The sequence below is a fragment of the Callithrix jacchus genome, chromosome 15 (genome assembly GCF_049354715.1).
Source record: "Callithrix jacchus isolate 240 chromosome 15, calJac240_pri, whole genome shotgun sequence".
NCBI lineage: Eukaryota > Metazoa > Chordata > Mammalia > Primates > Cebidae > Callithrix > Callithrix jacchus.
In genome coordinates this window covers 32,434,373-32,459,312 of record NC_133516.1, presented here as the reverse complement: position 1 = coordinate 32,459,312, position 24,940 = coordinate 32,434,373, and the positions used below count along the sequence as shown (strand labels likewise).

Below are 24,940 nucleotides of genomic sequence, written 5' to 3'. Positions count from 1 at the left end.
CACCTTGAAAGTATTATCTTTGGGATTCCAGCTTAAAATGGGGGTATTATCAGAGTCCCCATCTCTGAGGGCTCCTGAGCTTTGACTGTCATCTCTCCCATCCCCAGGCCAAGCCCAGAAGGTTGCCTGGAGGACAGCTTTTGGCCAAGCCAACAGGGCCCAAAAAAACGGCCAGCTGGTTGGAGTGCTGAGTACCCGTTAGGCCTTGTGGGAGGTGCTGTAACTGCCTGTGCTGCTCCCCTCTTATTTTATTTTTTTTCTCACCCCTCCAAGGAAGGAGGGTTTTTTTGGTTTTTTTTTGAGATGCAGTTTTACTCTATTGCCCAGGCTAGAGTGCAGTGGTGCCATCTTGGCTCGCTGCAACTTCCACCTTCTGGGTTCAAGTGATTCTCCTGCCTCGGCCTCCTGAGTAGCTGGGATTACAGGTGCCTGCCACCACGCCTGGCTAATTTTTGTATGTTTAGTAGAGACAGGGTTTCACCATGTTGGTCAGACTGGTCTTGAACTCCTGACCTCAGGTGGTCCACCCGCCTTGGCCTCCCAAAGTGCTGAGATTCTATAATCTGCCTGGCCGCTCCCCTCTTATTTGGGCAGGCACTAGGTCAAGGAGGAGCAGAACAGACCCTTTCATGGTCAGAATATTTGCCTGGTTTATATCCTCAGACAAACAAGGGCTCATTAATCTATTAATCTGCTTTTCATTCCAGCCTAATTCAGTGGTTCGAAACAGCACCAAGTCGGACCTGCCCACAGTGCCGAATCCAGGTGAGAGTATTGGGGTGGGACCACCTCAGCTGAAAAGTTCTCCTTAGCAGAGAACAGGAATGTGAAAAGAACTCTGAAACTGAGCAGTATCTCTGGCCTTTTTGGACTCTCCTGGTTTAAGGCCAGTTGAGCCTTACTTGTGCCCTTGAGTTGATTGGGAGACGTGCTTACACCCGGCAGATAAACTTGTTGCCTGGGCCAGTTTTCACTCCGGTAGATTTGGCCTCGTTCATTGCCTTTTCCTCAATGACTCAGCACCTAGAGTTCAGGTATCTTTTAAGCACTTAACCATATAGGTCTGTAGTTATATGACTACAGCCCCAACTTGGGGTACCTGCTGGGGTAAAGAGGTCTTTTGACTTTAAAGATGTACTTTGAAAAGTTGGGTCTGAGAACAGGCCTGACATGCATGTCAGGTAAGCAGGTAGTGAGACCCATGTACAACACTCTCTGCCTTGCCCATGACCCAGCTACACAATCATACTCTGTCTTGTTCTCCCATCCAGGTTGGCAAAAGAACCATTATCAATAAGCTCTTCTTTGATCTTGCCCAGGAGGAGGAGAATGTCTTGGATGCAGAATTCTTAAAGGTACCCAGAATTTATCTGTTTCTACTGAAGTCCAAGCCCTCTGGGAATTTGTTTTCTTTTCTTTTCTTTTTTTTTTTATTTAACCTTTTTAAGAGATAGGGTTTTACTCTGTTGCCCACACTGGAATGGAGTGGTGCAATCAGCTTGCTGTAACCTCAAACTCCTGGGTTCAAGGGATCTCCCCACCTCAGCCTCCCTAGTAGCTAGGAATTTAAGCATGCAACACCATGCTTGGTTAATTTTTTTATTTTATTTTATTTATATTTATTTTTGAGATATAGTCTCATTCTGTCACCCAGGCTGGAGTGTAATGGCGTGACCTTGGCTCACTGTAACCTCCGCCTCCTGGGTTAAAGCAATTCTCCTGCTTCACCCTCCTGAGTAGCTGGGACTACAGGCGTGTGACACCATAGCCAGCCAGTTTTGTATTTTTAGTAGAGATGGGGTTTCACCATGTTGGCCAGACTAGTCTCAAACTCCTGACTGCAAGTGATCCACCAACCTCAGCCTCCCAAAGTGCTGGGATTACAGACATGAGCCTCCATGCCTGGCCCTAATTAAAAAAAAAAAAAAATTTTGTAGAGATAGGGCCTTGCTATGTTACCCAGGCTGGTCTTGAACTCCCAGGCCCCAGCAATCCTCCCACTTCGGCCTCCCAAAGTGCTGAGATTACAGGTATAAGTCACTGTGCCTGGCCTGGGTGTTCACTTTCTATTTCCACGTAAGTGGAGGGTTCCTGGAGTATAGAGATGAAGTTATAGAGGTGAGACTTGGTGCAGTTTTCAAGGTTGGGGACAACAAAAGCAGAGGACACAAGTGATGAAACACAGTTATCAGAGAAATACACTATGAGGGAAGAGGTAGGGGGCTGCTTGACTGTAAACCCTCCCGTTGGAATTTCAGGTCAATTACAACCTGAATTTTCTCTTGTGGTCTCCTCACCATTTTTTTCTTTTTTTTTTTTTGAGAAAGAGTCTTGCTCTGGTTGCCCAGGCTAGAGTGCAGTGGCATGATCTCGGCTCACTGTAACCTCTACCTCCCAGGTTCAAGTGACTCTCCTGCCTCAGCCTCCCAAGTAGCTGGGATTACAGGCGCCTGCCACGCCCAGCTAATTTTCATATTTTTAGTAGAGACAGGGTTTTACCATCTTGGCCAGACTGGTCTTGAACTCCTGACCTCATGATCCACCTGCCTCAGCCTCCTAAAGTGCTGAGATTACAGGCATGAGCCACCACACCTGGCCACCTTTTAAAGAACCTGCAGCCATCCTGTCCAGCTCATTTTGCTGCTTGGATAGATAGTGACAGATTAGAAAACTTCCATTCCCCAGCCATGGAAGATTTCTGGACTCACCATTCCCTAGCCTGCTTGTACCTCAAAATTGCCTGGGGAGCTGGGCATGATGGCTCACACCTGTAATCCCAGCACTTTGGGAGGCCAAGGTGGGCAGATCACTTGAGCCTGGAGTTCAAGACCAGCCTGGCCAACATAATGGGACCCCATCTCTATTAAATAAAAAAAGTTAAAAGAAAAAAAATTGCCTAGGGAGTTTGGTATAAAGTCAGATGCCTGGGCCTTCCCTAGACCAGGATTAGAGGCCAGAGCCCTTGGCATCAAGATTTGCAGCCCAGGTGGAAATGCATATATTAGGGGAAAGTGGGTAGTTTTCCTCCTATATGCTACTGCTTCCCTTCCTAATCTAAAATTTGGCTTTTTTTGTGCACGAACAGGCTGGAATGGCAGAGAACTTGAGGAAGTTGAATTGGGGCTCACAAATGATCCCTGGGCTCTGAGGGTTAATTTGCTGGGTATCTGTCAGATCAGAGTTCATTTGGCTCTGGCCCTAGGGTGTCATGATATCCTTGGAACCTCACTGCTTCAGGAACATGGAGCTTTTGTGCTTACAGAAAGCATGTTCATTGTCATGGTAACTGCTCCCCGTTTTAAGTAGTGTCTTCCCTGTGATGAAAGCAGCAAAGGCAGTTTGATTTATTTACAGTTTTCAAGCCAAGTTTGTGAGATAGGTAGCAACATCTTAGTTAGTTTGGAGCGAGGGCTTGGAAGCCCCTGCTGGAGTGTGGAAGAAGCCAGGGGACTATGGGTAGTGGTGCAGCAGCCATGGCCTGGTATCTGTTCTTAGGCAGCCCCTGCGTGCCCCTCCTTACCCACCACTTCCATTCCCAGCTGTTCAGCCTATACTAACCAGCCCAGCCACCAGAAGCTCCTGCCTCCAGAGTCCTGGGTGGAGAGTTTGATAGCAGGGACTTGTTTACCCACTGGGTCTAGGCCATACTCTTGGTCACATGTGAAATTCTGAGTCTTCTGTTGACCTTAGATGGGTGATCTAGATTAAGGTTTGCCTGGATTCCATCTAGCTACCACCATGTACCCTTGGTCAAACGTTTCAGTTCTATATAACCTTGGTTTTCCTTGTTATGGAGCATGCACTTCACTTGCTCATGGAGATGTTGAGTTCTCTGGCCTCCTGAATAGGAACTGGGTTCAGTTCTGCCATAGCTTCTCAGTGATTCTGTGGCATGGCTCTGCAACATTTGCAAGGGCTTTGAGAGGCTCACTTGATCCTCACAACAGTCTAGTTAGAGGCTAGTTAGACACATGGGAAGTTTCATCCAGGGGTACAAAGTTGTCCTGGCACACCTACCTCTATTGGATCCTGGGGCTGGAAGGTCTGTAGTCCGCAGAGCCAGTTTGGAGTTTGGAGGAAAGTAGACTATGAATCAGGAAGACCCAGAGTGGACATTCCTATTGTGTGTCACTGGTGAGGCAGCTGATGCCCAGAGGGAACAAGACTAGCACAGAGCAATGAGGCCAAGGAAGCAATAGAAGTGCTATGGAAACTGATCACAGGGGCCCAACCTTACTTCCCTTCCACTATTCTACGTTTTCCCTGTCCTGGGGCCTTGCTCCTGAGATTATTTTCCTCCATTTTACCTACTTTTCAAAAGGGCACATAGAGCTAAAGCAGTGCTTATCTCTCCATTGTTAGCTTAACTTGGCCTTGAGGTACAGCAGGATTCATGCCTAGAAGGTCTCGTTGTTAAATCCTAGAGCTCCCAACAGCCTTATAGGAGGCTACCTGGAGGTCAGCTGTGATGCTTTCCTGTTGCTTATTGTGGGTATTGCCTTGCAGAATGAACTGGATAATATCAGAGCCCAGCTTTCCCAGAAAGGTAAGTTAGCAAGAGACAAGGAGTGCTGGGAAGTCCCTGACTTGGATGCTGGAGAGAGGGGGCCCTAGGAGGAAGGTCTCAAACAATTTGGCAGAGCCAGGGCCTTTCCCTGCTTTGTATGTCCAAGAGTCCTGCTAGCTCTTGTGGCTGGCAGGAAAGGGAGGTGACTGAAGCTGTTCACCTAGACCAGGTGAGCCTCTTGTCTCTGAGTGCAGCTTCTTGCCTAGGAACCAAGATGGGAGAGGTCTACCTAATGGGACAGAATATCTTTGGGAGAGGGCTCAGCTGCTGAGTTTGGCTGCTTGAATCCTAGCATGATAAACTAACTAGACCTGTGGTGGGTGAGGTGTGGGCAGTAAAATATTTTCCTAAGTAGTTCAAGCAGCAGAAAGTGGACTTTTCCCTGAATGAAGGCTCTGGCTTAGCTTCTCTGGTTTGGCACATCCCATAGAAAGAAGTGTGCCACCCAGCTTTCTGGCCTGAGCCTTGTTTCTCACCTTCCTAAGGGATGAGGCACTGAAGCCCAAGGGCCCAAGTTCTCATGCTGATGAATGGACAGGACTTTCCCTTTCCCCCACCCTCTACCCCTGCTCCAGAGAAGGAGAAACGGGACACCCAGCTCATTGTCGACTCTCTGCGGGACATGCTGGAAGAACGCAATGCTACTGTGGAATCTCTGCAGCAGGCCTTGGACAAGGCTGAGATGCTGTGCTCCACACTGAAAGTAGGTCCTCAGGTTTTATGGGTACAGAATTAGTGGGAAGAAAGATTGCCCCAGAACTGGGCTCCCCATTCTAGACTTATCTTCTAGTTCTGCTACAGTCAATACCTTGGTTTGGGCAGTTGTAAAATAGAAGCAAATCACTTCTTCCTCTTGCCCTCCCATATTGTACCCATCCATCCCATAAGAAAAGGGCCATATTGGCTGTACTTGTGGATTTTGTATTAGGTAGTTTGGAGAGGCAAGGCCCTCCCAGTACCTCACAGGGGGGATGTTCAACTAAGACCTCAGTGAGGCTGCTCCATGTTTCCAAAAGTGGTTCATACTCTACTGATGAGGCCAGCTTGAAGAAGCTTCCATTAGCACTCCAGTCCTTGGCTGGGCTGCTCTCCTGAGCCAGATCAAACAGCATCCTAGGGAGGAGCAAGGGCCTTTGAAGTCAGCTGTGCCGAGCTAACCGGGCAGATCAAAGCCTGCAGAGTGAACAGCTCTAGACCCAGATGAATTTTGCATCAGCCTGGGTTGGTGAGCTTCTTGCTCTCCAAGGGGCATGAGAAGCGATTGATCTGAACCCATGATTGATATTCTGGCCTTGTAGGCAGGAGCAGTCCTTGCTGGATGCCATTTGAAAGGGAAAGGGAGCCATCCTTGTGAACAGACAAGGCCCCAGGATATTCATTGTCTGTGTTCCTGCTTAGGGGCTGGGCTGGATCACATGGTCTGGCTTGTGGGAGGGAGAAACTAGCACCTGGCTGCAGAGCAGGAGTCTCTAATGGTATTCTCAGGTCAGAGACAAAGTGGTCTTAGACTGAAGGCAGCCTGGCCAGCTTCCCCTGCCTTAGTTCTCCATTCCTGCCAACCATCCATGGGTCTGGGTGATAGTGAGGCCTGGGTTTGTTCTCTGGACTTCAGCCACCTGCACAACATACACCATGAGGCCCAGACCACTGGACCTTGGCAGCCCACAGCAAGCCTGTAAATGCTGGCAATGGGCTGTGCCTACTGTAAGACACCTTTCAGGGGAAGCAGGCAGGGAGATGAGGAAGCAGCTGGCTTAGAGCCTTTTAGCAGAAGAAGCACAAGCAAGAGTGGGGCCCAAGAGCTTTACCTCCTGGGGTTTGGGAGCACATGGTTATCAGCATTTTCAAAACATAAGGTGTAGAAAGTTCTGGAGCAGAGTTTCCTAGTGACTTTAGCAATGGCTCCTGAGGGCCTCCAAGCAACGGATATGGGTGTATTTGCTCTTCAGAAGCAGATGAAGTACTTGGAGCAGCAACAGGATGAGACCAAACAAGCTCGAGAGGAGGCCCGCCAACTCAGGAGCAAGATGAAGACCATGGAACAGTAAGTTTGGAGCTGGGTCTTGCGCCATGCCTTTGACCCCAGGACCTGCAAGTGGTACAGTTCTTAGGACTGTAGCAGGGAGTGCAATTATGTCATGTCTGAGGTTCAAATCTGCATAGGCCATGGAGGGCTCAGGTCAGCTGGGTGTGGGCACAGATCTTAGCCTATATGAACTTGCACTTTCCATGGGGGCTCTTGCCACATTTCTCCCTGTCTGTTGCTGGTGGCCAGATGACGTGGTGGGATCTTTCCCTTTAGGAACCTCTCTCCAGGAAATCCCTGACCTTGAGACCCTCTGTCAGCACCTGTTCTTTCTCAGCAGCATCCTTGGAACTATGCTCATCTCTGCTGTGGAGCCTTTCCTTGGGCACACCCACCTGCTAAAGCATCCTAGCAGCCTAGGCTGTTACCTTAGCAACAGCAGCAAAGGAAAGCAGAGCTGCATTGGGTATGTACCCATCAGCCTCCAGATTGCAAATGCCGTGGGCTGGGTGTGTTTTTCAGGATCGAGCTTCTACTCCAGAGCCAGCGCCCTGAGGTGGAGGAGATGATCCGAGACATGGGTGTGGGACAGTCAGCGGTGGAACAGCTGGCTGTGTACTGTGTGTCTCTTAAGAAGTATGTACTGTGGCCCCTCTCAGCAAGCCCAGGAGATAGGCCATGGGCCCCAGCCATGTCACTGCTCCCATCTCTTGTAAAGCAGTTGGAGCTAAGGGGAAAACTCTAGAGCCATGCTGCCTTTGTTTGAACCCTGATTCCACCTCTCACCAGCTGTGTGGCCTGGTGCCAGTTTCTTGGCATCTTTGACCCTCAATTTCCTGAATGGAGATAGTAATAGACCTGCCTCATAGGATTGTTGGGAGGACTGAGTGTGAATTTTAGGTGCTGTTTCTAGTACCTTATAGCTCTCTGAGCTATAAGCCCCATTGTGATAGCTAGAGCCTGTTCCCCATTAGCACTATCATCCTGATTGGCTTGGATCAAACTCTACTCATATTCTTCACTCTGATGGGTGTGAGGTTGGCAGGAAGGGTGGAGGGCCACTTAGCTGAGAGGCGCAGAGGATCCAAGATGCTTCCTGCCAAGACCTGGTAGTTTAGGGAGCCCCCTAGTGAGACTGGGGCTTTCTGCATACCCTCTCAAGTCACCAGTACCTGCAGGACAGGCAGGAAATAGTCACCTCCTTGCATTCTCTGCAGGACCCTCCACAGTACCACCTGGTACTTATTAGGCTCATTTGTCGAAGTAGGAATGAGAATGAGGTAGTGCTTTGTGTTAGATTAGTGCTGTGGCTCAGTCTGACCTGCAGGTGTTCTGTTCTGGCATCTCTTTCCACGGCCACATTGCAGGGAGTACGAGAATCTAAAAGAGGCACGGAAGGCCTCAGGGGAGCTGGCTGACAAGCTGAGGAAGGATTTGTTTTCCTCCAGAAGCAAGGTAACTTAACAGTGAACAGAGGGTGAAGGAGAGGCGGCTCTCTTTTTGTCATGCTCACTCTGGTCTCCTAAGCAAGGCCATGGGAACTGATGACACAGCTGACTCCCTGGGCAGCTGGATGACTTATAGAGACTTGTTACTGGTCCTTACTGGGCATTGGCTTCAATATGTGGCTTGTCCACTAGGGGTGGACAGATCACAGAGGTATCCCCCAACATGTGCACATTCATGTTACCCTCTGCTTTTCCTGGCTCTTGGGTACCTCAGCTGGCTGGAGAGCTCAGGCCCCAAATGTGACAGCGTCAGAGGCCTATTTTTTTTCCAGGTCTGGAGTAGCAGGGCTCCTGGAACCTGATTCGGTCAGCACAGCTGCTTTTACTTCTGGCATGGTGCATCCACAGGCTGTAGGATGTAGGAAGCAGCCTTTGCTTCTGGGCAGCTCCGATGTGCATTGCCAGACTGAGGCCTAGCCTCAGAGAGCTGGGATCTCTTCGCATACTCCTAGTCTTTTCTGGACCCTAGCTACCTTGATCACTCACTGGGGAGCAGCAGAAGTGGGGCAGGGCACAAGGCCACCACTTGGCTTGTCCTTCACTCCCTACACTTTCTTATAGTTGCAGACAGTCTACTCTGAATTGGATCAGGCCAAGTTAGAACTGAAGTCGGCCCAGAAGGACTTACAGAGTGCTGACAAGGAAATCATGGTGAGGGACATCCCCAGCTTGACAGGAATGAGGGGTGGTTTGTGTGCCCTCCCAGAGCAGGGCTGGGCTATCTCTGCCCAAGAACCTGTGTACCAGTCAGTGGTGGTTCTAGGCCCCCTGCATCCATTCCTGAGTCAGAGTATGCCTCTTGGCCCTGGTCCAGACGGAGCCTGGGCCTCCTCAACAGAGGGCAGATAGCACCATGGATCTTCCCTCATAGTCTGTTCTGCACTTACAGGTCCCTCGTCATCAGAGGAGGGTCTCTACCTGGGGCTTGGCCTCCTAAGCCTAATGATGGGGTATCAGGCTTTGCTCTGTTCCCAGTGGCCCTGCCTTTCATGCATGCTGCTCATGTCCTAGGCATTATCTCTGGACTTGATGTCTCAGCCTTTCTCTCACACTTCTCTTTCCTTCCCTAAGAGCCTGAAAAAGAAGCTAACGATGTTGCAGGAAACCTTGAACCTGCCACCAGTGACCAGTGAGACTGTTGACCGCCTGGTTTTAGAGAGGTTTGTTGAGCCTTGGGTGGTGCATGGGTCACAAGGTGGGAGAGCTTTCTGGTAACAGTCTTTATTCCTCCTGGCTTTGGTGGGGTGGGTGGCCTTTGTGGACCTGATGTCTGCAGACAGCCTGCCCTGGGAACCAGCCAAGATTTAGCTGGCAAGCAGCTTCGAAGCAAACACTAGGCTCTGACAAGGAGAGGCCAAAGAAGGCCAGAGGACCTAGAAGTGGGCTGAGAATAGGGCAGGAGCACTGACTGTCTTGGGGCATCCTGCTTATGGAGTGCTCCCCACGTGTATCCATCCGCCCCAGATTTTGAAACAAGCATGAAACCACTGTAAAATAATTCCCCTAGTTCCAGGAGTGCGTGCTTTAAACTGCCACCAGAGGGAGCCAAGACACAGACGGATTGGTGTACCTTGAAGAATGGGCATCCATTTCTGCTCCTGAGTGTTTCAAAGAAACAGACAAGCTGAGAGCATCCTCAAGGCTACCTCCTGCTTGTCAAAAGTCCCCAGCAAGGACACAGACAGAAAGCACACAACTGTCAGTGGCCCCAGTCTTTAATCTTTGTTTTTTTTTTTTTTTGAGATGGAGTCTCTGTCACCCAGGCTGAAATACAGCATGATCTCAGCTCACTTTAACCCCTGCCTCCCAGGTTGAAGCAATTCTCCTGAATCAGCCTCCCCAGTAGCTAGGATTACAGGCATGTGTCACCAGGCCCGACTAATTTTTGTGTTTTTTGGTAGAGACGGGGTTTTACCATGTTGGCCATGCTGGTCTTGAACTCCCAACCTCGGGTGATCCACCCACCTTGGCCTCCCAAAGTGCTGGGATTACAGGAGTGAGCCACCGTGCCTGGTTGCTTTTGTTTACTTTCTTTACCTCTTCAGGGTGCTGGAAGGCCTGGGCTCCTACAGAAGGTCCTTGATGGCAAGCCTTCTCTGTTCTCTTGGAGCTTATGTTCCAGTGGGATAGATGAGCTTGGAGTTTAGATGGCTAAGCCCACAGCCTGCCATGTACAAACTACATTATAGAATCTGGTCTGTAGCTCCTAGCGTGCAGTTAGGGACAGGCTCACATCATTCTGAGTAAGCTTCATGTCAGGGCCTGCAGCCCACCTTGGTATAGGAAGGACAACTCTGGTCTCCCTTGGCTTTCAAGCCAGCAGGACACTAAACTCGCAAAGCCTTCTTCTGTACAAAGCTGAGCTGGGCTTCTCATCAAGCTGCATGAGGATGACTTAATTCATGTTTGTCTCCAGTAGTTTTCTGGGCACAAATATTGGAGTGGTTGGCTGCATACATTGACTAATACCTGTAATCCCAGCCCTTTGGGAGGCCAAGGTGGGAGGATTGCTCGAGTCCAGGAGTTCAAGACCAGCCTGGGCAACATAGTGAGACCCTATATCTACAAAAATCTTAAAACTAGGCAAGCATGGTGGCACACACTTGTAGTTCTAGCTACTCAGGAGGCCAAGGTAGGAGAATCACTTGAGCCCAGGAGTCAAGCTATGATTATGTATGCCACTGCACTCCACCCTGGCAGACTGAGTGAGACTCTATCTCTCTTAAAAAAAAAAAAACAAAAATGGCCAGGTGTGGTGGCTCACACCTGTAATCCCAACACTTTGGGAGGCTGAGGTGAGTGGATCATATGAGGTCAGGAGTTCAAGACCAGCCTGTCCAATATGGTGAAACCCCTTCTCTACTAAAAATACAAAAATTAGTGGGTGTGGTGGTGGGCACCTGTAATCCTAGCTACACAGGAGATTGTAGTTGTAATCTCCCAACACTTTGGGAGGCTGAGGCAGGAGAATTTCTTGAACCTGGGAGGTAGAGGTTGCAATGAGCCAAGACTGCACCATTGCACTCCAGCCTGGGCAACAGAGCAAGACTCCATCTCAAGAAAAAAAAATTACAGTGGCAGGTCTGTTTGTTTTTAGCAAAAGCCCTTCTTTTAACTAGGCATTAGGCAGTACTAGCACAGTCTATTTTTTCTTTTTCTTTTTCTTTTTTTTTTTGAGATAGGTTCTCACTCTGTTGCCCAGGCTGGAGTACAGTGATGTGATTACAGCTTACTGCAGCCTCGACCTCCTGGGCTCAGGTGATCTGATCCTCTGCTTCAGCCTCCTGGGTAGCTGGAACCAAAGTGCTGGGATTACAGGTGTGAGCCACCATGCCCAGCCTAGGCACAGCCTGTTCTTAAGTCAGAGCCTTAAGCTCTCAGAAATGGTTGTTGAATCCTCAGTGACAGCTTTGCCCTGTCTTCTCTGTGTTCTGATGGCAAGACCTTCACAACTACAAGTGACCTCAAAGACTCTGCTGCTACCTTTCTCCTGTGACTGCTAACATGTTACTGCCGAGGGCTGGAAGAAGTCTTAAGTTTTCATGGGCCAGATACTCAGGAAGCTGAGGTGGGAGGATCACTTGAACCTGGGAGGTCAAGGCTGCAGTGAGCTATGATCATGCCACTGCGCTCCAGCCTGGGTGACAGAGTGAGACCCTGTTTCAAAAAAAAAAAAAAGTCATGTTAAGGAAGATAGAAGAGTAGAAAGCTCAGGAATCCATCTCTCAATGGCAACAACTAAGCTGGTTGAAATGATCTGAAGCAACCACTTTGGAAATCTGGTTTAGTAGAACATATTTAGCATCCAGAGGAAAGCTTGATAAAGAGGCTGGTAAACTTCAGTAAATTTTCACTTTTCTTATAGCAGCTCCACCTCCTGGGCTCAAGTGATCCTGCCTCAGTCCCCTGAGTAGCTGGGATTGACTACAGGCATGCACCACCCAACTAATTTTTTATATTTTTTTGTAGAGATAGGGTCTAACTATATTGCCTAGGCTGGTCTTGAACTCCTGATCTCAAACAATCCACCTGCCTGGGTTTCTTAAAGTGTTGGGATTACAGGCGTGAGCCACCATTTTTTTTCTTTTCCTTTTTGAAACAGTGTCTCACTCTGTCGCCCAGGCTGGAATGAAGTGGTGCAATCTCAGCTCACTGCAACCTCTGGCTTCTGGGTTCAAGCAATTCTTCTGCCTCAACCTCCTGAGTAGCTGGGATTACAAGCATGCATCACTATGCCCAGCTAATTTTTAGTAGAGACAGGGTTTCACCATGTTGACCAGGCTGGTCTCAAACTCCTGACCTCAAGTGATCCTCCCACCTGGGCCTCCCAAAGTGCTGGGATTACAGGTGTGAACCACCACATCCAGCTGCCACCATTTCTTAATTTAAAATTAGGAAAATTAAGAAATCTCTGGCTGGATATGGTGGCTGGAAATGCAAAAATTAGCCAGGTGTGGTGGTGCATACCTGTAGTCCCAGCTACTTGGGAGACTGAGGTAAGAAAATAGCTTGAACCCAGGAGGTGGCGGTTGCAGTGAGCTGGGATTGTGCCACTGTGCTTCAGCCAGGATGACAGAGTGAAACTCTGTCTCAAAAACAAAAACAAGAAAAATTATGAAGTTCCTTAAGAAACTTCATAATTTTTATAACTTTTTACTACAGCAGTATTTTTTATTGTGGTAAAATATAAATAAAATTCACCATTGTAACCATTTTAAGTACATTTCTGTGGCATCAAGTCCATTTACTTGCTGTGCAATCATCACCACCATCCCGCTCCAGAATGTTTTCATCTCCCCAAAGTGAAATTCTATACCCATTTAACAATAACTCCCCATTCCCCTTTCACCTCAGCTCCTTCACTCACCATCCTTTCTGTCTCTTATCAATTTGACTACTTTAGGAGCCTCATATAAGTGGACTCATACAATATTTGTCCTTTTGTTACTGGCTTATTTCAGTTAACATAATGTCTTCACAGTTTATCCATGTGGCATGTATTACAATTTTCTTCCTTTTTAAGGCTGAATCGGTAATCATTTTATTTTATTATTATTTTTTGAGATAGGGTCTTGCTCTGTTGCCAGGGCTGGAGTGCAGTGGTGTGATCTCAGCTCACTGCAACCTCCCACACCTGGGTTCAAGGGATCCTCCCACCTCAGCCTCCCAAGTAGCTGGGATTATAGGCATGTGCCACAATGCCCAGTTAACTTATTTTATTTTATTTTTTGTAGCGACAGTCTCAATATGTTGCCCAGGACAGTATCGGACTCCTGGCCTCAAGCTATCCTCCCACCTCAGCCTCCCAAACTGCTGGGATTACAGGTGTGAGCTACTATGCCTAGCAGTATTCATGTTTTAAATTTGCAAGCATTCATTCTTGCTCTTTGAGTACTCCTGTTTTGCATTCTGTTCTTGTTTTATGGTCTCATATTTCTGTTTGTCTCAGTCAGTATTTGTGCACTATGGACTTCCTTAGGCTCCCCTCCCATACCTGGTGGCCCTTGGCTACTTTGGAGGCCAACCTATGTGGGTAGGGTTTGGGGGGAATGTGCACACAGCTGGCATCATGTTGAGTCTTATCTGAACCCAGGATGCAGAAGGCTTTACTGTTGGGTCCAATAATATTGGCTGCCCTAGGTCGCTGTACCTAGTGTCGTTGCTTAGTGTCGTTGAGAAAAGCTCTTCTATTTATTGGTCCAGAGCAGCATCTTGACTAGCTAGTATTGTACCAATGCAGATTAGATGGGGTGGAGCCAAGCTCACAATTTCATCAGTGTTCCAGTTTTTGGGCCTGTTTAATGCTTTTGCAAGGTCCTCCCTTGCCTTCATGAACCCCTCCTTGTGGGTTCTGGGTGCTGTGTCAGTCTCTTGTCCCCTGGCCTTGCTTTCACTCCCAGAATTTTTTGGAAATCTCTGGGGGCTAATGGTGGTTACCTGTTCCACTTGTTGCAGTAGGATTACCCTTCATATCTGTCATTTTAGGGAGGCATCAGCAGGTAGCCACCACCCCCAACAGAGTCAGTGTTAGGAAGATCTGTCATGGGCCCCAAGGGCCCCTGAACTCCAGGCTAGAAAAAGCCAGGGAGACCTTTCTTTAGGATAGGGTAAGGCCGCCAGGAGCCATAAGTTCATGGAGATGTTGACTGATCCCATGCCACACAGGCAATGGGCTGTTCAAGGCCTTAGCTCTGTTCTGGGAAGGGGAGCTTTGAGTGTCTTGCCTGACCCCCTGAGGCCTCTGGGATAAAGCCCTGTAAGTTGACCATGCGTGGATGTCCCAAGGGTGATAGTGTCACTCAGGAGGGCCTGAAGCCAGCCTCAACCAAGGCTGGGGGAAGGACTACTAAGCCCTAGGTTCTTCCTCCTTGTAGGACAAACAGAAGGTGGGAAGGAAAGAAAGTGGACCCCTGGGAGAAAGGAAACAGTCTTCAAGCTCATAAAGGAAGAAAAATATAGAGGCAGTCTAAGAGAAGAAGAAATGTGTCCATATGAACCAGACATGGATATGGGGGTTGAGGGAGGCACTCTGAGAACCTCCTGAGTCTTAAGTTTAGTGTTGTGGATGACAAGGAGGTGCAAGTGAATAAACCCAGCTTGTCTTGGGCTTGGGCACCACGAGGCAAGGCCTAGGGGCTGGCTGGGAGTAGAAAGTCCTGCCTTGAGCTGCCTGGAGGATAATATTCACAGCACCCAGTGACAGCCTGCCTGCCTACCTCTTGAGTTTACCTTTCCTAACCTGAGCCTCAACTTGCTGGGTTTGGTAAATCGTGGCAGAATATGGATACTGCAAAAAAGTTGCCATTGAGTGGTCCTGGCTGCTGTGGTTCCCAGAGGAGGAAGCAAAGCAGCCAGCCTGGAGTTGGTTTGAGGTGGGTTTGTGCAGCCTTCATTTTCACTTGCAGGCAGGGATGGAAGTAGAGCTTCTAGGGTCCAGGATTCCTGGATTGCTTAGCCACCCAGATCAATGCAGATAGGCTCCCTCCCTCTGATCTGTATACCCCAGTGGGTGTTTCAGTGGTGCACCCCTGAAAAGTTCCTGAGGAAAGGAAAGAAAGAAGGTATCTTTGGAGCTACCCCTGCCACTCCCCAGGGCTCTCCTTGTATGACAGGAGCTGGGGAGCCCTGCCAGGTCTGGGTGGGCTGGAAGAATCCTGTTGGTTGTAATTTTTAATAGAATAAAACTTTACTCCCTGCCACCCACCCACCCGTTATAAAAATAAAAACACACTCGGGCCGGGCACGGTGGCTCAAGCCTGTAATCCCAGCTACTCAAGAGGCTGAGGCAGGAGAATTGCCTGAACCCAGGAGGCGGAGGTTGCGGTGAGCCGAGATCGCGCCATTGCACTCCAGCCTGGGTAACAAGAGCGAAACTCTGCCTCAAAAACAAATAAATAAATAAATAAAAATAAAAAATAAAATAAAAACCCAGTCATTGAGAATTTGGAAAATAGGAAGTTATCATAGAGGTAGTTACAGTTGACATGTGGAATATATTTCCTTTTACTCCTTTTTCTGCATGTGGGGGTAGGGCTGGGAGTGGTGGGGGGGGTGCCAAATCATGTAATTGCACTATGCTTGGAGTTTTGTGTGCTTTTAAAATTTAATTTAATTTAAATTTTTTCAAATCAGTGCAGTGGTGCAAGCATGGATTGCTGTTGTATGCTTTTTAAATCTGGCAAAGGAGGCCGGGTGTGGTGGCTCATACCTGTAATCCCAGCACTTTGGGAGGCTGAGGTGGGCAGATCACTTGAGGTCAGAAGTTTGAGACTAGCCCAGCTATCCTGGTGAAACCCTGTCTCTATTAAAAATACAAAAATTAGCTAGGCATAGTGGCATATGCCTGTAGTCCCAGCTATTTGGGAGCAGGATAATCTCTTGAACCTGGGAAGTGGAGGTTGCAGTGAGCAGAGATCATGCCACTGGACTCCAGTCTGGGCGACAGAGCGAGACTCCATCTCAAACAAAGTAAAAAATAAAATAAAAAATCAATGTAGCCTGCAGACATCTCCCCATGTTATTAAATTTACTCTCTAGAAACACACTTTTTGCCTGCGTCATGTTTAGGCTAGGACAGTGCCAGCCCCCCTATGGGGAATCATTTTGATGGTTTCTATTATACCATTTTCTGGGATAAATAGCAACATCACAGGGAGAGGGAGGGAGACCTTCCCTCCACATTGATCTGTGGTGACATCTCTGACTGGCTCCTTGCATTGCATTCTGAGACATGAGGCCATGTGGTCAAAGGGCAGTAGGCGTTTGTTTATACATCAGGTTTTCTCTGGGTTTTTGCCTGCTTCTTTCTTTGTTTTCCAGACTTTCACTGGTCCCATGACTGTGCAAAGGACTGAGCCAAGTGGCTTATTCTCTAGAGAGCAGCGCTTTGTTGAGGGGTGGCCTTGAGTCAGGAGTGGGCTCCAGGTCCCTGGAGCTGAGTCATCTCTGACGCTTGAGGAGCTGTCGTCCTTCTGGGTTACCACTGTGGCCCCAAATAACCAGGTCATCTCTGCCTTCAGCCCAGCCCCTGTGGAGGTGAACCTGAAGCTCCGCCGGCCATCCTTCAGTGATGATATTGATCTCAATGCTACCTTTGATGTAGATACTCCTCCAGCCCGGCCCTCCAGCTCACAGCATGGTTACTCCAAAAAGCTTTGCCTGGAGAAGTCACAGTGAGTGGTAGTTCCTGGCACTGTCCATGGCCTGGTAGGGGGATGGCTAAGACAGCTCTGCAGGCCCTGTGCTGTTAGCTCTAAGTGGCTGACGGGGCAGTGAGGGCTGCCTAGGCTTGGCCATGGCATTGGTTTCAGCTACCTCTTATTCCCTCTCCTGAGCACTCAATCTGTGCAAAGCCCTTCTCTTGTCTCATTATTCCTCACCATCACCCTTCAAGACAAAGGTGTTGGACTGCAAGTTAGAGAGAATGCAGGGATGCCAGAAGGGGCGGGTCTGGGCTAGTGGAGTTGGAGAGGGTGCTCTTAATACCCTGAAGGCCTGCCCACCAGAGTCCTGAGCCAGGGACTCTCAACTTCCTCTCCTATGTTTGCCTCTGAGGCTGGGATCATCACAAACCACAGAGCCCAGGGCCTTATCACCTGAGGGGGTTACTCACAGGGGCAGACATGAGAAGCTGTCTGGGATGCCAGTGGGGCAGGTGGAACCTGCTCTGGGGTACAATGGGACCAGAAAAAGGGAAGCTGTCTCCTTGGCCAGGTTTGCCAAGTGTGGTTCACTGTGGAGACAAGGACTGCACTCATTTGTATAGGTGCTGTTCAGGTGAGGTTGGGCAGGTTTCCTCTTATTCAAAGACTGGACAGAGAGAAAAGAAAGATAAAGAAATTGAAATGCTAGACAGTGGAGGTAGAAGGGAGCAGGAGGGCAAGCCAGCTGAGCTGTCCAACCTCCCAAACCTCAGAGGTATGGTCACCCCTGCTCTAGAGGGCCAGGCCTGATAGCAATGAGAAACAAACCTAGAACCCGTGGGCTGCAGTCAGGGATCCTGTAAGTATCTGCAGTATACTCTGGCTTCCTCCCATTGCTGCCTCTTCTGCTGTAAAGGTTGAAGGTGGACACCTGGGGTCTTGAGGCTTCCAGGCCTTTCAGAGACATTTCCACCACCTTCGGGGCCTGTGGAGGTAGTGAAGGAGCCCAGAATGCCCCTAACTCAGCTTATCCTCTTCCCCGAGCCATGGTTGTCATGTAGCCTTACCACAGGCTGTTAGGGCAGGAGCAGAGGAGTCAGTCACCAGGCCCTGATCCCACTCCTGTCCTTATGGCTTAAGAAGCCAAGGGGCCAGCCTTAGATCACCATCTTCTCACTCACCAGGGAAAATGCCAGGAAAGGATATCCAGCTATTAGGTTCCCCAGGAATTGGGTGGAAATAGTTTTCAGCTTGGGAGGCCAGGGCCTAGGGCCATGCTCTATTCTGCCCCAGGCCCTTCCTACACAGACTCTCTAGGAAGATGGCCTGGCCCTGTGTTCTGAGAGGGTTTTGTGGGCTACTTTACTGAAAGGCTGACTTACTGAGGGTCTCGTGGGGGTAGTGTCCCCTCTCTGGGAAGACAGGACTTGGCCTGAGCTCATTAGATGCCATTTGCTTATATTAGGGCATGACTGACTTTCCTCTCGTGGTCGGTGAGTTGGTTGGGCTCTCCAGCCCCATATAGAGCCTGGGACATGGTGAGATGCCCAAGGACTTGAGGAGCATTAGAATTTGGCCTTGAGTGGAAGCTACAGGATTGGGACATGATCCAGTCATCCCTGTCTCTGCCACCCTACTGACTGTGGCCGTCCAGCTGTTCACAGACCTGCACTTGGGGTGGGATCACTGAGGTGCCTTGGCCCAGAATGCAAGCATGGCAGCAGCAGTGCCATGCTGTGACTCTCCAAGGGGCATGTGCTGAGCCTGGTTCACCTGCCCCCATGTCTTGCTTACCTACCCTTTGCCTTCCCTCTCATTCTTATAGCTCCCCCATTCAGGATATGCCCAAGAAGATATGCAAAGGCCCCAAGAAGATATGCAAAGGCCCCAAGAAGGTAAGAGCTTTCTAGAAGAAGCACAGTCTAACCCTTGCCAAGACTGAACTTCTGGGGGGGGCACGGTCTTGTCAGAGCCCTGTCACTCCTGGTCCAGGACTGAGGCACTTCAGAGCCACCCTTGGGACTCTGTTCATTATCCCTCCTGCCTCCTAGTTAAGTATAGGAGATCCTGATCTTGTTCCATCACCACTGCCCTCCCTCCTTTGCTGACATCCAGCTCATCAAATCTGTCCCTGGGGTCTTCCTGTAGGAGTCCCAGCTTTCACTGGGTGGCCAGAGCTGTGGAGGAGAGCCAGATGAGGAACTGGTTGGTGCCTTCCCTCTTTTTGTCCGGAATGCTATCCTGGGCCAGAAACAGCTCAGGAGGCCCAGGACAGAGTCCTGTTGCAGCAAAGATGTGGTGAGTATGGCTTTCCACAGTGGCAGGAGCCAGCCATCTTGGGTAGAAATGGGTGGCCAGCCACCTTACCCATTACCCTGGCCTACTCATCTCTTCCTTCTTCCCTAGGTAAGGACAGGCTTTGATGGGCTCGGTGGCCGGACAAAATTCATCCAGCCTGTATCCTTTTTCTGTGGTGGTGAGCTGAGCTAAGCTGTGGAGCCCATACTATACCTCACCTGTACTCCTAGCCTACCAGTGCCAGCAGCCTCAGGTGTGTAGCGCTGGGCCTCATTCTGTGTAGCAGAGCTGCCCACCCCCAGCTCTGAGCCTTTCTTGACCTGCATTGCAGCCCTTTCTCCAAGCCTCTTCCTTGACAGCTCCTCCAGACTGACACAGCCATGATCCGCCCATTGCCTGTTAAGCCCAAGACAAAGGCTAAGCAGAGAGTGAGGGTGAAGACAGTGCCTTCTCTTTCCCAGGCCAAGCTGGACACCTTCCTGTGGTCGTGAGAACAGTGAGTCTGACCACTGGCCAGACACATGCCTTCAACTTGTAGGCCAAGGACTGTCTAGGCAGGGGGTTTTATGAGCAGAGCCCCACTTTGGGGACCAACTTGAGGAGTAAGGGCAGACAAGAAGGTGAGGGTGAGTATGACACTGAGAGACTGCTCTTCCTGGCCTCACCCTGCCCCACTCCCACAACATTGGGCCTACCCTTGTGAGCTGACATGACCAGCTCACTGATCCTGTCAGCAGCACCTGCTCCTGGTGCCAGACTCCTGTTAACAGCCATGATTAGATGTGGTTATACTCTTTCTGGGCCTGGAGACCATGGTCACTTGTTGACTGTCTCTGTGGACCAGAGTGCTTGAGGCATGTCAGGCAGCCTCAGCCTGAGCTTCTGCCTGCCTCTGACTTGCTGCAGGCATAGCCTGGGTAAGCAGGGTAGGGAATGGAGGATGGAATGGGATGTATGGAGAGGATGGAAAATAAAATAAAATTCAAAGAAAGAATCTCTTCTCCCTGGTTCTGAGAGTGTAAATTTGCACCAACACTTTAGAAAACTATTTGGCATGACTTTCTAAAGCAGGAATATCACCTAGCCTCAGACCCAGCAGTTCCATCCCTAGGCATGTGTCTTAACATGGGGCACGGGGTACTCTAGCAAGAATGAGATTACTGCAGCTTTTCTCATAGTCTTTAACCTGGGCACAGCCCAAAGGCCGTAGGAAAGTGAATGAGTAAACAGAAATCTATATATACAGGGTACTCACGGAAAATAACCAGCAACCACTCTCCTCCCTACCTCTCTTCCCTTTCTCCTCACCTTTAAACGCTACCAGCCAAATTGCTAGCTTTTGACTCTTGGCTGCAAAGGCACTTTTCTTTTCTTTCTTTCTTTCTTTCTCTTTTTTCTTTCACAGGGTTTCCCTCTGTCTCTCAGACTGGAGTACAATGGCACAATCATGGTTCACTGCAGCCTGAACCTCCCAAGCTCAGTTGATCCTCCCACCTCAGCCTCCTGAGTAGCTGGGACTGCTAATTTTTTTTTTTTTTTTTTTTTGGAGAGACAAGGTCCTACTATGTTACCCACACTGGTCTAGAACTCCTGAGCTCAAATGATCCTCCTTCCTTGGCCTCCCAAAGTGCTGGGATTATCAGTGTGAGCCACCATGCCTGAGCAAGGGCACTTACTTCTAAAGTGCTTCCCTTTTTGACCCCCAGCCTGGGTAAAGCCCTTTAAATTTCCCTCTCCCACTATTGGGTGGGAGTTCACCTGTTTTCCCAGGACCATGGGCCTGGCACAGGGAGTGAATGAGTGCTGCAGTGGAGGTTGCCCAGCTGCTCTCCAGCATATCTAGAGGAGTATGGGACCTTGTGGCAAGGAGATGTCATTCTTGGTTATGAGTTTTGGCCCCTCTGCAGCTAACTTGAGCCAAGGAGGTTTAGTGAGGGGAAGTGAAGCATTAGGTTAAGAGTATAGGGGTTGGCTGCTGGCACCATCCTTACCAGCTGAGTAATATTACATAAATTACCTGCCTGTCTGTGCTCAGCTTTTTCTTTTCTTTTTTTTTTTTTTGAGACGGAATCTCAGTCTGTTACCCAGGCTGGAATGCAGTGGCACCATCTTGGCTTACCTCCACCTCCCAGGTTCAAGTGATTATCTTGCCTCATCCTTCCAAGTAGCTGGGACTACAGGCACATGCCACTATGCCTGGCTAATTTTTGTATTTTTAGTAGAGGTGGGTTTTCGCCACGTTGGCCAAGCTGGTCTTAAACTCCCGACCTCAGGTGATCCACTCACCTTGGCTTCCCAAAGTGCTGAGATTACAGGTGTGAGCCACCGTGCCTGGCCCCTGTGCTCAGCTTCTTTATCTGTAAAGTGGGGATCTGGGCCAGGTGTGGTGGCTCACATCCATAATCCCAGCCCTTTGGGAGACCAAGGCAGGTAGATTGCTTGAGCCCAGAAGTTCGAGACCAGCCTGGCCAAGATGGTGAAACTCCATCTCTTCAAAAATTAACCAGGCATGGTGGTGTGTACCTGTAGTCCCAGCTACTTGGGAGGCTGAGGTGGGAGGATCACCTGACCCTGAGAGGCGAAGGTTGCAGTGAACCGAGATCATGCCACTGCACTCCAGCCTAGGCGACAGAGAGAGACTACAAAAAATGAAAATAAAGTGGGGATCTGTGTTGCGTATAGGTTAAGAACTTAGGGCAGCTAGGTGAAATAAGCCTAGACACAAAAAGACAACTATTGTATGATTCCACTTACATGAGGTGTCTAGAACAGGCAAGTTCACAGAGACAGAATAGAAGTTAGCATGGGATAGAGAGAGGGGGCAAATGGGAAGTTACTACTGCTTGATGGTCACAGAGCTTCTGTCTGGGGTGATGGAAAAGTTTTGGAAATAGGTAGGTATGATGGTTACCAAAAACAAACTTAGGACCTGAATACATGGACATCTTGTGTTCATGGATTGGAAGACAATATTAAGTTGGCAATACCCCCCAAAGCATTCTACAAATTCAATACAATTTCTATCAAAATTCCAATGGCCTTTTTTTTTTTTGCAGAAATTTGAAAACTAATTCTCAAATTTATATGGAATGGCAAGAGGCTCTGAATAGCCAAAACTTTTTTTTTTTAATGTTTTAAAGAAAATATAAAGTTCTTCCCATTTTAAAAACTTAACTACAAAGCTACAGTAACCAAAAGTGTGGAGGGAAGGCATGCATAATGGTGGAATCGGAAGCTCCAGGGGTTGGTTACTGGATAAAAGTAACCATTGAGCTGGAAAGAGCAGTGATTGTAATCAACTGTTCCACAACTGTGGAACCTGATCAGACATTTAACAAGGGGGTTGCTGGATGAAGAGAGTAGTGTGAATCAAGCAGCTACTATTCCCATTCCTCATCCTCACCTGGTTGTGGGGATAGCAGCCCCAGTTCTGAAAGCAGCTGACTGGTACCAGGACAGGCATGGGGACCTTGCCCTCCAAAAATTTGGGGTTGTGTACCTGAAGGCACTCTGAGATGCTTGCCTTGGTTTCAGCCTTTGAGATGCAATTCCTGCATTAATACCCCACCCCACTCCACCTTGGCAACATCTCAGAAGATTTAAAGGCCCCGTGCCTTTTTTTGTTTGTTTAAGTCAGAAAATCTTTGTCAACTCACTCACTAGCAGACTGCAGAGATAATAGAGTTGGGCCCAGCAGCTCACACTTTGGGAGGCTGAGGCAGGAGGAATACTTGAACCTAGGAGGTTGAGATCAGCTTGAGCAAAATAGTGGGACCCTGTCTCCACAGAAAACTTTAAATATTAGCCAGGTGTGGTGGCGCATGCCTGCAAACTCCCAACTAATAGGGTGTCTGAGGCGGGAAAATTCTTGATTCCAGGAGATGGAGACTGCAGTAAGCAGTGATTACACCACTGCAGTTCAGCTTTATAAGCAATAACAAACTTCAGTAACCACACACACACAACAGGAGACACACACTTTGCAAAAATAGTTTGGAAAAATCACAGATGGCTCCAGCCCTCAACAAGCAAAAATTTAGGCCAGGTGCAGTGGCTCATACCTATAATCCCAGCCCTTTGGGAGTCCAAGGTAGGCAGATCACCTGAGGTCAGGAGTTTGAAACAAGCTGGGCCAACATGGTGAAACCCCCTCTATCAAAAATACAAAAAACTAGCCGGGCATGGTGGCACATGCCTGTAATCCCAGCTACTCAGGAGGCTGAGGCAGGAGAATCACTTGAACCCGGAAGGCAGAGGTTATAGTGAGCCAAGATTGCACCACTGCACTACAACAGAGTGAGACTCAGCGTCAAAAAAAAAAAAAAAAATCCCTGAGGAGTGGGAGAATATTTCCAGAGTCGACTGGGCATGGTGGCTCATGCCTGTAATCCCAGCACTTTGGCACTTTGGGAGGCCAAGGAGGCAGATTATGAGGTCAGGAGTTCAAGACCAGCCTGGCCAATATGGTGAAACCCTGCCTCTACAAAAAATTAGCCTGGTGTGATAGTGCACGCCTGTAATCCCAGCTACTCTGAGGCAGGGGAATCACTTGAACCCAGGAGGAGAGGTTGTGGTAAGTGAAGATCACACCATTGTGCTTCAGCCTGGATGACAGAGCAAGACTACGTCTCAAAAAAAGAAAAAGTATTCAGTTTTGGGTGTTTTTGTTGTTGTTGTTTTTCATTTTATTTCTAATGTTGTTTGTTTTGTTTTCTTTTGTCTTTTGAGACAGGGTCTCTGTCACCCAGGCTGCAGTCTCCTGAATGGCTGGGACTATAGGCATGTGCCACCACATCTGGGAATTCGTTTGGTATTTTTAGTAGAGACAGTGTCTCACCATATTGCCCAGACTGTTCTCAAACTCCTGGACTCAAGGGATCCACCCGCCTCAGCCTCCCAAACTGCTAGGATTACAGGTGTGAGCCACTGTGCCTGGCTGGGATATTCAGTTCTCAAAAAAATTATAAAGTGGCCGGGCGTGGTGGCTCACGCCTATAATCCCAGCACTTTGGGAGACCGAGGTGGGTGGATTACGAGGTCAACAGATCGAGACCATCCTGGTCAACAAGGTGAAACCCCGTCTCTACTAAAAATACAAAAATTAGCTGGGCATGGTGGTGCACGCCTGTAGTCCCAGCTACTCGGGAGGCTGAGGCAGGAGAATTGCTTGAACCCAGGAGGCGGATGTTGCAGTGAGCCGAGATCGTGCCATTGCACTCCAGTCCGGGTAACAACAGTGAAACTCCGTCTCAAAAATAAAATAAAAAAATAAAAACCCAAAGCTAGCAAATTAGTTAAGAAAAATGTTTACGGGCTGGGCACGGTGGCTCACGCCTATAATCCCAGCACTTAGGGAGGCCGAGGCAGGTGGATCATGAGGTCAAGAGATCGAGACCATCCTGGTCAACATGGTGAAACCCTGTCTCTACTAAAAATACAAAAATTAGCTGGGCATGGTGGTGCACGCCTGTAGTCCCAGCTACTCAGGAGGCTGAGGCAGGAGAATTGCCTGAACCCAGGAGGCGGAGGTTGCGGTGAGCTGAGATCGCACCATTGCACTCCAGCCTGGGTAACAAGAGCAAAACTCTGTCTCAAAAAAAGAAAGAAAAATGATTACACAAAACTCAGTACATGAATATTTATGGTAGCTGTATTCAAAATTGCCAAACCCTGGGAGCAATAGGGGAAACTATGTGTGTATAGAGGAAAGGGTCTATAGGAGCTCTCCACATAGATGCTTATCATTGGACTTGAGGTACCAGCTGCTATGATAAAAGTGAAAATTAACTGAAGTTTACCAGCCTCTTAATTAAGCTTTCGCCTGGATGCTGAAAATGTTCTACTAGACCAGATTTCCAAAGTGGTTGCTTCAGATCGTTTCAACTAGCTCAGTTTTTGC

General features: G+C 48.8%; 1 protein-coding gene across 3 annotated transcripts in view; it reads left to right on the top strand.

Moving 5' to 3' along the window:
• TRAIP (TRAF interacting protein) overlaps positions 1-24,940 on the top strand; it is a 41,423-nt gene that overhangs the window by 10,019 nt on the left and 6,464 nt on the right. The window contains exons 2-15 of one of the 3 annotated variants that reach the window (XR_013527305.1): positions 708-765; positions 1,272-1,355; positions 4,507-4,546; positions 5,143-5,270; positions 6,517-6,611; positions 7,116-7,229; positions 7,961-8,048; positions 8,663-8,752; positions 9,173-9,261; positions 16,621-16,773; positions 18,569-18,638; positions 18,892-19,041; positions 19,150-19,200; positions 19,410-19,537. Coding sequence is in view for 2 of the 3 variants with exons in the window: in XM_002758360.5 (XP_002758406.1) it covers positions 708-765; positions 1,272-1,355; positions 4,507-4,546; positions 5,143-5,270; positions 6,517-6,611; positions 7,116-7,229; positions 7,961-8,048; positions 8,663-8,752; positions 9,173-9,261; positions 16,621-16,773; positions 18,569-18,638; positions 18,892-19,041; positions 19,150-19,200; positions 19,410-19,532 (1,333 nt within the window). In the remaining variant the exon portion in view is untranslated. Of the gene's footprint in view, positions 1-707; positions 766-1,271; positions 1,356-4,506; positions 4,547-5,142; positions 5,271-6,516; positions 6,612-7,115; positions 7,230-7,960; positions 8,049-8,662; positions 8,753-9,172; positions 9,262-16,620; positions 16,774-18,568; positions 18,639-18,891; positions 19,042-19,149; positions 19,201-19,409; positions 20,033-24,940 lie in introns of those variants that run through there. The other 2 variants (XM_002758360.5, XM_078350949.1) reach the window with 2 other exon arrangements.